Raw genomic sequence first — 13743 nt, forward strand, 5'->3', positions numbered from 1 at the left:
GTGAGTCTTCAAACTGGGGCTCAAAAATAGAAATTTATTTTAGTGCATTGTATGCCCAACAGCTACAACAATTAACTCAAAGCGTGTTCTATCATTGGAGCATTACTGAAAGAACATGCTCTAAGTGAACTGCTGTAGCTGTCGTCATTGTAACAACATAGTGCAAGATTATTTCTTTTGCCTCTGAGGCTGCAGTTCTATACAAACTTACTTGAGAGTAAATCCCACTGAATTTACTGGAGCTCCTGAGAAAATATACAGAGGATCAGGCTGTAGATTTCAGAACACATTGGGACATAAACACTCCATAATATATTTGCATTTTTGGAACATCAGTTTGAGTCCTTGTCTCTTTTTTCTTTTCTTTTACTCTTTAGTGCTGCCCATGTTTTCTTCCTTCACATTCGTGATGTACATACAAGATGCATATCTATACTGTAGCTAACAAGATGACTGTGGTTGAAGTGGGGGCAGAAAAAGAGTTCCTTGTAGCACACCACATTTCTACGAACTCAGTACATAGCAAGACACTGCACAACTTTGTGAGATCCCTCTTCTGGAATCCAGGGCACCCAGTATCAGGCTGCAGCTAGCTTTTGCTCTGAACACAATTATGTCCCCAAATGCACCACTTTCTTTTAATTCTCCAGGGAATGAATGGCAGTCATTCACTGATATAGGAAAAACTAACTCAGGAAAACCATTGGGATGACCAACACAGTGGCCAACTAGTGACCTGAGATTTTATTTATTTTGGGGAGGGAAGTGGAAACAGGTTTTGTCTATCCTCCAACAGTCTTGCAGATTACAAGAAATTCATAACAGCCTTTGAGAATACAACTCACTAAGGATTCTGTTTCTTATTCCCACTACAGCAGACTTCCCCAACCTGGTGTCCTCCAGATGTGGCCGACTACAATTCCCTCTAATCCCAGCCAGCATGTTGGCTGCTCTAGAGGATGAGAGAAGCCTAGTAACTGACTTTTATAAACATTTGTGTGTGCGCTCTCACTTCCACAGGTACGTTGTTCTAAGTAAGGAAAGAAGGAACAAGTTCTAAATGCCTCATGAATGCATGTAGTAGACATGTCAGGAAATGCTTGTGGCCTTTTAAACAGCCAAATCCATTTTAGATACTTTAAACCAAGTTCTAAGAAACAACCCACACAAAGTTTCATGAAAACAGGTTAGTACATTATTTTCAAAAAGGCTAAAGTACTTTACCTTCCATTATTTGTATGACAAAATTCTAACTATGCAAGCACCTTGGGAAAAAGCTGCTCTAGCAAGATCTTGTTTGAAGGTAAGAAATATATCAAAGATAGAGACAACAGAATGCTTTAAAAAAAATTCCTTTCAAAAACCTGTTCTATATGAGATTAGCACCATTTCTCCAGCCTTTGGCAGAGAAATATCACAGTCTATTACATCCTGCACAATAGCTTCAATATCTCTATGATGAGAGAAATGTTTTTCATAAAATTATGTCTGTTTAAACTGCACATTTTTCACAAGCACAAATACGGCACAGAATTCACGCTACCATTTCCATCAGCATACATGAGCATTGGCTGGGATATAACAGCATTCAGCGTATTTGTTTTTAAAATATATATTTTTAAAGCATCACAGGATACCATAAAGTCCACCCACTGTCAAAAGTGGGAGGGAGGGGGCTGTTTAAGAAACAGAAGCCAAAAAGCTTTCTTGGGCACACACAACAAATTAAGCAGGTTTTTTTGATCCAAGCTAATGCCCAGTCACATTTTCCAAGTTCACTGCTTATTTCACCGTTTTTTATTTACATCACTGAAAATTAAGCACAAAGACTTCATATCTTCTCAAACATTGATCACATACTGAAAGACTTGACAACTTACAAAGAATGGAAGGGAAAAACACAATGCCTGGGACTACCAGACAGAAATCATTTAAAGCACTGGCTGACAGGAATTGAGAATGAATGAATGAATAAATAAATCCCAGATGCATTCAGATTTGTTGCTTGTATCTTTAATGCTAATAATTTGTCAAATTTAAGGCTGCAAGTCTATGCACATTACTTGGGAGTAAGCCCAACTGAGCTCCAAGGAGATTACTTACAAGTAGACACACACATAAGATAAGCAATAAATTAAATCTTGTGCTTTCCTATCCTACAGGCTAAAGCGGGCTCTACACTGCTAAAAAAAATATATGAAATGTCAGTTCAAAATGAAACCTGGTTTTAGCATCTATTTCCAAAGTAATCAGATACTGACAGAACAAGCATTTGCTCAGCTCAACTTCCTATAAAGTAAAAAAGAAAAAAGAAAAATGAAATACCAGTTCTGGCATTGAAAGAGGCTGACAGCTCCAACAGATGCACCCCTGACATCCCCTCAGGCACCACAACTGTTTTCAAAAAATATTCTGGAATCTGCAAGTCTACTAAATTCATCTGACCTTGTCACAAATCAGTGAGCAAAACACAACAAGCCTTGTCACGCTCTTTTTCTCACATTCCAGTGTTCTCAATCCAGGAGTAGAGACCCTGTTCTAAATAGCCTTTCTGCATAAGGATTTGGCTATCAGCACTGAGGGAACTGACAAACCACCAAGTATTTTGCAACATTCCTAGCAATCTCCCTTCATATTTGGCCCAATACCATCTTACACTTCAAGCCTGATAAATGCATCAGTTTAGAAATCTAAGAAGTTTGGCTTTATATACTTCTATCATATTAACAAGCAAAAACATTGAACTTTGAGCACAAATATTTGTTACAGGATAAAATACATAGAACAGGGATGAGAAACCTCCAGGCCTTCGGGGTTCTCTATAATCCAGCCTGCGAAGCCTTTGCCAGAGGACACTCTTTGTCTTAAAACCTGTCCACCTCTTTCCTTTCATCTGCCCTCCCACCCCTCATTTTCCCTGGTGTTTCCATGTGGTGGCTGGAGGCTGAGCACCAAAAAAGGGTCCCTTTCTCAGTGCTCAGCAAGGAACTGCTCTCATCTCCAATCAGCTGCTCTCCCTGCAGGGGAGAGGAGGTAGGGCATGGTGAGGAAGCAGCTGACTGATTCAGTCCTGCTTACTTCTGGGGCTTGACCTGCTTACTTCTGAACAGACATGTAGAAGCTTGCTTGGCATACTTGTGATTAGACATGCAGAGGCTTGTCCAGCTTACTTCCGAGTAGGATTAAAATCAGTAAAAGTTGCATTTTGGCCCCACCCACTTTGCCTTTAGCCCCACCCACAGATGAAATACCCCTTCCTCCCCACCCACTAAGACCATTCCCAGATTGGACTTCAGCCCTTAAACTGAAAAAGGCTCCCTAATGCTAGCATAGACTACTTATTTACAAAGTTCGTATGTATCAAGTTTTTCTTGATAACAAGCTCTCCCTTCATTCTCAATGAAAACGGCATGGATCTTTGGTGCACTTGTCACTTCAGCAAATTCTCTAGAAATGCTAACCACATGTCCAGCCATATTTTCTCACCATACAACTTTTTAATGAACCATCTATACCATCCACAACTCCCAGTCCATAATCTTATTCTATTAATGTGAGGTTGATGAAAAAAAAACTCCACAGTTTAAACTGTGATGCAACTCCATCATTTTTCAGAGATGGAATGGTATTACAGTTTAAACAGCTATTTCTTTTACAGTTGTCTAACCAATGACTTGATTTCTGCCTGCTTCAAGCCCTGGAGATAGCAACTGGGCATATCAATAGTCACCCCACCAAAACGCTGTAAGCACTTGTGGCTGTAAGTTTTTACATTTCTCCTACTAGGGCCTCTTAATATTTCTACTTATCATATTCAGAGTTATTGTATTCATCCCATTACATTCATTCATCCCTGCTTACAAAGAATAATGGCTTTTACATATACATAACTTAACACTACATTAACACACATTTACACGTCCAGAGCCATTCAGAAACACAAGGCTATTATGCCACATAAATGGTTATAGAGTGTATTTACAAGTAAGCCTACTGCATCTCAGTGCAGAATACTGACTACAGTCTTGTGACTGGTGGTCAAATATGGAAGACTCACCACATTCCATAGGACTGTGCATGAAGCGAACTCGGGAGAAGCTTATTCCATTACTGAAGCTGCTGTGATTTCATTGGCATGTATTTGGAGGAGACTTTAAAAATCATAAACACAAGTATTGTGGCAAGTTAGATTATGAAAACTGTATTTGCTTATAATGACCTGGAGTCTTCTTTGCACTGGTTACATACAGTAAGACGAGTTACCACCAGCTGCTTTCAGAGGGTTGATTACAACCATCCCTATTTCTGTTCTTGAACAGTGGTGACATTTTTTTCACCGTTGACTAAAAGAAAGAGGGAGGTTAATTCCTTTTCCAAGGAGTAGTTAAATGCCCTGGTGCCAGAAAATAAAGTAAAAGAATTTCTGCACAATCCACACAGGAATAGCGTCAAAACTATCTGGAAGAAAATAGCTACCATGAGTGGATGTTCATAAAGCTAGAAAACCACATGCAAAACACTCAGTGTCTCATTCACGTGGGACATATGGTGATGCACTGATCATATTTAGTTAAATGTGGGTGCAACCCCACATTGAAAGAGATGCAAATTCTCAACTCCTTTAAAAAAAAACAAACATAATACATAGTATAAAGAGTTGTCCAGGTCATAACCCACCTTATACATAAAAATACCCAATAAACCTACCTTAACAAATCATCCTTTCCTCAAAGTCAGAAAACAAATATATGCTGCAGTTAAGCACCAAACAAGAAACTGTGCCTGCAAGTGAAAATGGTCCTCACTACCCAAGAGCAGTGAAGAATCTGAGCACCTGTGAGTAGGAATTAAGAGTTGAGTTGATTTCCTGACAACCTTCTCCATCAACTGTGCAAGCAGGACTACAACTGGCAGATCAGAAGGACCATAGAATGGAATGCATAAACAGATACCATGGCTGGGTTCAGACGATGAGCTGATACGCCATGGGTCGTGTTCAGGAGTGAACCACGGTGGGTTTTCATGTCCGGGGGGGGTGGGGGTGTTTTTCCCAACCACAATTGGTAAGTTACCCACCCTCTGCTAAGTGGGTATGGGGACCCAGGTTGGCTTACCATGTTGTCTGTCAGGCTACCTGTGGATAAATTTGGCCCCTCTGTTGATAATTCCAGGCAACCATAGAGAGGGCCGCCTAGAGCAGTGATCTCCAAACTTTTCTGATCGCGCACCCCTATCAGTGAAACATTTGAGCACGCACCCCCAATATATGTATTTTTATTTATAAATTATATACATGTACTACTTGTACTATTATGTACATTATAAAACATACACAAAAAATAAAAATTAAACAGGATGAGATAAAGATGAAAATAAAATAAAATAAACAAAAACAATTTTAAAATATTGTTTATTTATTAACAGTACAAAATCCCTTTTTACTCTCACTTTAAAAAATATTAATATTTTTAGTTAGAGCAATGTGATTGAATATGCTTCATTATTTTTGAAAATCTTGGTTTAACACTTTCTGATACAGTGATTCGAAGGTCTGGTTCTAAGTTCATTTCTTTTTAAGCCACCTGTCCATTTTGCGAGGGTTAGAATCATAGAATCATAGAATAGTAGGGTTGGAAGGGGCCTATAAGACCATCGTGTCCAACCCCCATTTATCCCTATTAAATGTCATTCTGTTTAGTTAGCTTAGTTAAAACTAGATCATCTGTAAATCCACGAGGGCACCACTGCCAACTTGCAAGGAGGGGAAAGTTCTCATTGCAAGGAGGGGAAAGGCGTGCTTGGCTGGACTCCTGCAGTAACTGGGAGTCCTGGTCGCCAGCCCTGCATGCACCCTGCACAGAGTCCCCACTCCTTGGCTGACTGGTGGCTTGGCCTGGGCTGTTAACCCTTCCCGCTCTCATTTGGCAGGATGGAAGCTGAGAGGAAAGTGCCCACTTCCTTTTCGGCTTCATTCTGAGAAAGGAGAGTGGGAAGGGTTAATCTCCTTCCCCCTTTCCTTCAGCAGAAAGGCACCACAACCCTAGCAGTTGCTCTCAATAGGACAGGAGCCGAGAGAGAGCTTCCCTCTCAGCTCCCATCCCATCCTGCCGCCGCCTCCCACCTCATAGGAGCAGTGGGAGGCTGCTCAATGATCAAGCCGTTCACGCACCCCCGTGGATCGTGTCATGCACCCCACTTTGGAGACCACTGGCCTAGAGCACCAGGAAATTCCGATGACGCTCTAGCCCACATGGCCAAACTCTATGGTTGAGGTCGCACAGCAACTATACAAAGCCACAGCAGCGGGAGGACAATGAGGGAACTATGCTGTGCGGATGGGTAAAGGAACCATGCTGCCCTCTATGGTTCAGCCATCGTGTGTCTGGGGGTGCGCATCATGATTCCCTTAGCCCTCCCTCCAGCATGGTTCTGCTACCCACCCTCCCCCCCTTGATTATGTGAACAGGCCCCATGAGTGTGACAGCAAAAAGTTACAACCCCTGAATATTATATTTTTGAAGGACTCCCAGGAGCTAAGCTTACTCTTATTTCCTCTCACTATGAGATCCTACTAACAGACATTTGCACTCTGCTTCTTATAAAAGGCTTTAATCTTTCAGCATTCACATAACACAGAACAAAACAACAGCCCATGGGTTCTGGGTGGCTTGTTATCCACAGCAACAAGCCACCCTGGCTGAGTTCACAAGCCACTTTGCTGAGCGTAATTATGCAAATCCCATAGCATGTGATCGGCATAGGCAGTTAACAAGTCACTGTGGTTTATTAACTGCCTGCTGATTGTGCGAACCCAGTCAGAGAACTCCGTCACAGTTACTTGTGACCCTCAATTGATTTATTCTCAACTAATCAAGCATAATTCCAAGTTTATCCCATGGAGAGTAGCTATACATATTAACATACAAATAAGAAATTATTTCCTCAGGGACGTTAAACTTGCTCTAGAGACTGCCAAGAACAATGATCAGCTACTAAGGGGTAGTATCCAATGTGACACAAGCACTAATGTAAATTACATTGCACTAGCGTGAGGGACTTGTAGCACATGGCTAATAGCATTAGCTTCCACGACAGGATTCCCCGAAGACCTATTACACAAGCTGACGCTATTGGTGTTGCACTACAGGTCCCTTACACTAGAGCAGGGGTAGGAAATACATGGCCTACAGGTGGCATGTGACACCCACTGCCCCCTGGTGCAGCCCCCACTACCCTGCCACATTCAGCAGTGCTGATGGGGGAAAATATTGACATAAAAATGGCAGATTTTGAACAGAGCATGAAAAGGGTCAAATTTAGCTTGTTTGCAAACTAAATTTGAATTTTTTAGCACTCCATAGCCACTAAAAAGGGTTAAATTTAGCTTGCAAACCAGTGAAGTATTTCTCTTTTATCACTCCGTAGCAATTTGCCACTGAAAACCACTGATTTTTAATTATTTTTTTTTAAATACAGTACAGTCTGCAGCAGGGAGGGTCTGGGGGCAAAAATGGCCACTGAACCTCCTGCAGTTGCCTGTCCCTGTGCTACAGCAATGTAATTTACATTACTGTTTGTGTTGCATTAGATACTGTCCAGCATTAAGGAGGTGAAGTGAGAAATTAAAGGTGCGATGGAGACAGACTGACTTTGCTGTGTCTGGAGACATGACACAGATATTATGGTAACCAACCAAAAAGGAGTGCCTGCTATTGGATCAGTTTCCGGCTCAAGCTGCCTCTTCTGCAAAAACCAAACTCACAGGGATAAAAACCACCTCTCCTTTCCTTCATGGAGACTGAAAAGAAAAGAGATATGGTTTCTCTCACACAAATGCCCTACTGCCACCACCTCCACCAAAAACTCAAAAATTAAGGGAAAGCTTCTTTACTTCAAGAAGAATTTGGAGGAGGAAGGGAAATGTGGCTTATCCCCCTTCCAATTGGGTATCTGCAGGAGGCAGCCAAGTTTGGTGTTGGACGTCTGTGTCTGGAGTCCAAAGGCATTGTACCTGTAAAGGTCCTGTTTTGCATTTATAGAAGGAGTTATAATTAAGTCCCCCTTCATGGATCACTGCCTTGTTGTGGCGAAGGGGCTTGCGTAACTCAGTGAAGCCATAAGCTATGCCGTGCAGGGCCACCCAAGATGGACAGGTCATGGCAGAGAGTTCTGACAAAATGTGGTCCACTGGAGAAGGAAATGGCAACCAACTCCAGTATTCTTGCCAAGAAAACCCCAAGGAACGCATCACAAGGCTAAAAGATATGACGTCGGAAGATGAGCCCCTCAGGTCGGAAGGTGTCCAATATGCTACTGGGGAAGAGCAGAGGGTATTTCCAAGTAGCGCCAGAAAGAGTGAAGCGGCTGGGCCAAAGCCGAAAGGACACTCAGCTGTGGATGTGTCTGATGGTGAAAAGAAAATCCGATGCTGTAAAGAACAATATTGTTTAGGAACCTGGAATGTCAGATCAATGAATCAAGGTAAGCTGGAGGTGGTCAAACGTGAGATGGCAAGATTGAACATCGACATCTTGGGAATCAGCGAACTAAAATGGACAGGCATGGGCAAATTTAATTCAGGTGACCATCATATCTACTATTGTGGGCAAGAATCCCTTAGAAGAAATGGAGTAGCACTCATAGTCAACAGAAGGGTGGGAAAAGCAGTACTGGGGTACAATCTCAAAAACGATAGAATGATCTCAGTACGAATCCAAGGCAAACCATTCAACATCACAGTAATTCAAGTCTATGCCCCAACCACTGATGCCGAAGAAGCTGAGGTTGATCGGTTCTATGAAGACCTACAACACCTTCTAGAACTAACACCAAAAAAAGATGTCCTCTTCATCATAGGGGATTGGAATGCTAAAGTAGGAAGTCAAGAAATCACTGGGATAACAGGCAGGCATGGCCTTGGTGTACAAAATGAAGCAGGACAAAAGCTAATAGAGTTTTGCCAAGAGAACATGCTGATCATAGCAAACACTCTTTTCCAACAGCACAAGAGGCGACTCTACACATGGACATCACCAGATGGTCAATATCGAAATCAGATTATGTCCTTTGCAGCCAAAGATGGAGAAGCTCCATACAGTCAGTAAAAACAAGACCTGGAGCTGACTGTGGCTCAGATCATGAGCTGCTTCTTGCAAAATTTCGGCTTAAATTGAAGAACGTTGGGAAAACCACTAAACCATTCAGATATGACCTAAATCATATCCCTTATGAATATACAGTGGAGGTGAGGAATAGATTTCAGGGATTAGACCTGATAGACAGAGTGCCTGAGGAACTATGGACAGAGGTCCGTAACATTGTTCAGGAGGCAGCAACTCAATCCATCCCAAAGAAAAAGAAATGCAAGAAAGCAAAGTGGCTGTCTGATGAGGCTTTACAAGTAGCTCACGAAAGAAGGGAAGCGAAAAGCAAGGGAGAAAGGGGAAGATATACCCAACTGAATGCAGAGTTCCAGAGAATAGCAAGGAGAGACAAGAAGGCCTTCTTAAATGAACAATGCAAAGAAATCGAGGAAAACAACAGAATGGGAAAGACTAGAGATCTCTTCAAGAAAATTGGAGATCTCAAGGGAACGTTTTGTGCAAAGACGGGCATGATAAAGGACAAAGAAGGCAGGGACCTAACAGAAGCAGATGAGATTAAGAAGAGGTGGCAAGAATACACAGAAGAACTATACAGGAAAGATCTGAATGTCCCTGATAGCCATGAGAGTGCGGTCACTGAACTTGAGCCGGACATCCTCGAGAGTGAAGTCAAGTGGGCCTTAGGAAGCATTACTAACAACAAAGCTAGCGGAGATGACAGTATTCCAGCTGAGCTATTTAAAATCCTAAAAGATGATGCTGTTAAAGTGCTGCATTCAATATGCCAACAAATCTGGAACACTCAACAGTGGCCACAAGACTGGAAAAGGTCAGTTTACATTCCAATTCCAAAGAAAGGCAACACCAAAGAGTGTTCAAACTACCGCACAATTGCGCTCATTTCACATGCCAGCAAGGTGATGCTCAAAATCCTACAAGCTAGGCTTCAGCAGTATGCGAACCGAGAACTACCGGAAGTACAAGCTGGGTTTAGAAGAGGCAGAGGAACTAGAGATCAAATCGCCAACATTCGCTGCATCATGGAGAAAGCAAGAGAATTCCAGAAAAACATCTATTTCTGCTTCATTGACTATGCTAAAGCCTTTGATTGTGTGGATCACAACAAACTGTGGCAAATTCTGAAAGTGATGGGAGTACCAGACCACCTTACCTGTCTCCTGAGAAACCTGTACGAGGGTCAAGAAGCAACAGTAAGAACCAGAGATGGAACAACCGATTGGTTCAAAATTGGGAAAGGAGTACGACAAGGCTGCATATTGTCACCCTGCTTATTTAACTTATATGCAGAGTACATCATGAGAAACGCCAGGTTGGATGAATCAGAGGTCGGAATTAAGATTGCTGGGAGAATTATCAACGACCTCCAATATGCAGACGATACCACCCTAATGGCAGAAAGCGAAGAGGATCTAAAGAGCCTCTTGTTGAGGGTGAAAGAGGAGAGTGCAAAAGCTGGTTTGAAACTCAACATTAAAAAAACTAAGATCATGGCATCTGGCCCTATCACTTCCTGGCATATAGAAGGGGAAGAAATGGAAGCAGTGACAGATTTTACTTTCTTGGGCTCTAAGATCACCGCAGACGGTGACTGTAGCCATGAAATTAAAAGACGCTTGCTCCTTGGGAGGAAAGCTATGGCAAACCTAGACAGCATAGTAAGAAGCAGAGACATCACCTTGCCGACAAAGGTCCGTCTAATCAAAGCTATGGTTTTCCCAGTAGTAATGTATGGCTGTGAGAGCTGGACTATAAGGAAGGCTGAGCGCCAAAGAAATGATGCTTTCGAACTGTGGTGCTGGAGAAGACTCTTACGAGTCCCCTGGACTGCAAGGAGGTCCAATCAGTCCATCCTAAAGGAAATCGACCCTGACTGCTCATTGGAAGGACAGATACTGAAGCTGAAGCTCAAATATTTTGGCCGCCTAATGCAAAGAGAAAACTCCCTGGAAAAGACCCTGATGCTGGGAAAGACTGAAGGCAAAAGGAGAAGGGGACGGCAGAGGATGAGATGGCTAGATAGCATCACTGATGCAATGAATATGAACTTGAGCATGCTCCGGGAGAGAACGCAGGACAGGAAGGCCTGGCATGCTATGGTCCATGGGGTCACGAAGAGTCGGACACGACTGAACGACTGAACAACAACAATAATTAAGTCACTTCCCTTTACAACAGAACCCTATTTCTCCCCTTTGTACACCTTGCCTTTGGGACCAAAGAGCTTGCACCCTCTATACTGTATTCTGAGGGACTAACACAGCCATTAAAGACATACATAAGGTCACTGAACATGGATTAGTTTGCCCTTAAAAGTAACATTCTTGAACCACATCTTTTCCACCTGTTCAAATGATGCTTATGGGTGAAGTTTATAACACAAAAAGGTGTTAGATCTTTAGGATTAATCCTATGCACACAAGGGAGATTTTATGTAAAGGTTAAAAAAAACCCTATATTTATAGGTAATTTCACACGAGATGGATTTCCTCCATTTGTATATTGGTAGTTGTAGTTTATCACAGATGACAAATGCATTCATGTCATATTTCATCACATGTACATACATTAAGATGACACAGATGGCAGCAGCTTCCTACTGCATCTTCATGTAGTAAAATACACACATGTGTATTCATCATGTGACAAAAATAAAAAGGTGGTATGAGCAGTTTCTATCACATAAAGTGAATTTTGTGTAGGAAATCCATTGTATACAAAGCAGCACTCAGAGGCTGCTAAATCTCAGTGGGTGGAAATGCATATGCAGACACTACAAGTTCAGCAATAAAAATTATGGTCAGACTATAAAAAATTTATGGGGCTGAAGATTCACAGATGCAAACACACACCCCTATGAAGATGTCTGAAAATAAGATCAGAATAAGACTTATCTGCACTAAAATAGTGACTCCCCACCCTCAAAAGACTCTTGGGGATTGTAGTGTGAAGAGTAGCCTTCTCCAGCCTTGTGCCCTCCAGATTATTTTGGACTTCAGGAAGGACCACAGTTTTGGAAAGACCACAGCTCAGTGGCAGAGCACAGGCTTTGCATGCAGAAGGTCCCAGGTTGAATCCCAAGTGTCATCTCCAGGTACAGATGGAAAAATTCCTGCCTGAAACCCTAGAGAGCCCTGCCAGTCAGTGTCAGCACTACTGGGCTAGGTAGACCAAGTGGTTTGACTTGGTATAAGGCAGCTTCCTATATTCCTGTGACTTCATCTCCCATCAGCCCCAGACAGCATGGCCAACAGTCAGAAATGCTGTAGTCCCAAACATCTGGACGGCACCAGTTCGGGGAAAGCTGGTGAAGAGGGTGCTGAGCCTTTCCTCAGAGAGCTCATAGAATAGTAGGGTTGGAAGGGGCCTACAAGGCCATCGAGTCCAACCCCCTGCTCAATGCAGGACTCCAAGATCCACAGCCCCACTCTCAGAACTACATTTCCCAGAGTCTTCTACAAGTACAGAGGGATTTACACGGACCCTACAATTACAGAGACTGGCTGATCTGCCGTGAGGGACACTCCTTCAGAATTAGGAATGCCCCTTACCTATTTTTACGACTGCGCTTCCTGACAAGTGCTGAGGGGGCTAAGGGGGACCTCATGCTATAGATACAGATACACAGAGGAATGGCGAGGATGAAAGACGCCCCGCCGACTCTGTGGCTTTCTTAAACAGGAGAGCGGAGAAGCAGGGGGCTCCCCAAAGGGTAAAAGGGGCCCAGGAACGGCACGAGTCAGGCCAGCCAGTCCATCACCTGCTGCAGCCGCGCCTCGCGCTGGCGGCACCTCTCTTCCTTGCGCGCCGCCAAACTCCGCTCGCTTTCAAACCCGGACGCCATGATTGTTAGGGGATGCTGCCGTAAAGCACGCGGGCCGGGAGGACCCTGCCGCTAGTGCGCTTGCGCAGCGCGCTCGAAAAAAATTAAGCAGCGTCGTAAAAAAATGAGAGGCGGAGAGGCGGAACCTAACATCGTGGCCTCCGCTTCCTCGCGCGTGCGCTCTGTGCTTCTAGCTTTTCAACTGCTTGAGAGCAGGCGCGCGCTGCGTTCGGACGAATGGCGCTCTAAGGCTGAGTATGTGCGTGGAGCCCTGTGCGCTGAGGGCGTCAGTCGCCGCCGCTTGAGGGAGGTTGCCGCGCTGTGGAGGCTGGTGGCGCCTCTGTCAGTGGCGCAGTAAATCCGCGCTGGGTTGCAGCCAGAACCAATCAGAATTCTAAAGGAACAGCTTGGATAGCTCCATTAGAGTTCTGACCAGTGGAGGCTGGTGGCTCCGATTTGGGGGGGAGGGTAATCTGCTCTGGGTTTCAGTCAGAACCAGCCAGAACTCTAAAGGAGCTATCCAAGATGCTGAACTTATTTGGGGAATAGGGTTCAGCACCTTGGATAGCTCCTTTGGAGTTCTAGTTGGTTCTGACTGAAACCCAGAATACATACACAACCCCACCAACATCAGAGCCACCAGCCTCCACTGGTTCTGTCTGAAACCCAGAGCAGATTCACCACCCCACTGATATAGGCGCCACCAGGCACCACTGTTGCTTTGGCATAGAGGTGCCTTCCCCAACTGGTCCCCTTCAGCTGGCTGGGCGATTATAGGAGTTACAGTCCAAGATATCT

At 43.6% G+C, this 13743-nt stretch overlaps 1 protein-coding gene across 3 annotated transcripts in view; it reads right to left on the reverse strand.

The window, feature by feature from the left end:
• Positions 1 to 13290, reverse strand: part of CWF19L2 (CWF19 like cell cycle control factor 2) — a 130914-nt gene extending 117624 nt beyond the window's left edge. For all 3 annotated transcript variants that reach the window (XM_084842709.1, XM_084842707.1, XM_084842708.1), the window contains exon 1: positions 12883 to 13290. In XM_084842709.1, the coding sequence (XP_084698835.1) occupies positions 12883 to 12966 (84 nt within the window). In that variant the 5' untranslated portion in view covers positions 12967 to 13290. The remainder of the gene's footprint in view (positions 1 to 12882) is intronic.
• Positions 13291 to 13743: the final 453 nt, after the last annotated feature.

The sequence above is a fragment of the Heloderma suspectum genome, chromosome 3 (genome assembly GCF_057233095.1).
Source record: "Heloderma suspectum isolate Gila_16-S chromosome 3, 16-S_ref, whole genome shotgun sequence".
Lineage (NCBI taxonomy): Eukaryota > Metazoa > Chordata > Lepidosauria > Squamata > Helodermatidae > Heloderma > Heloderma suspectum.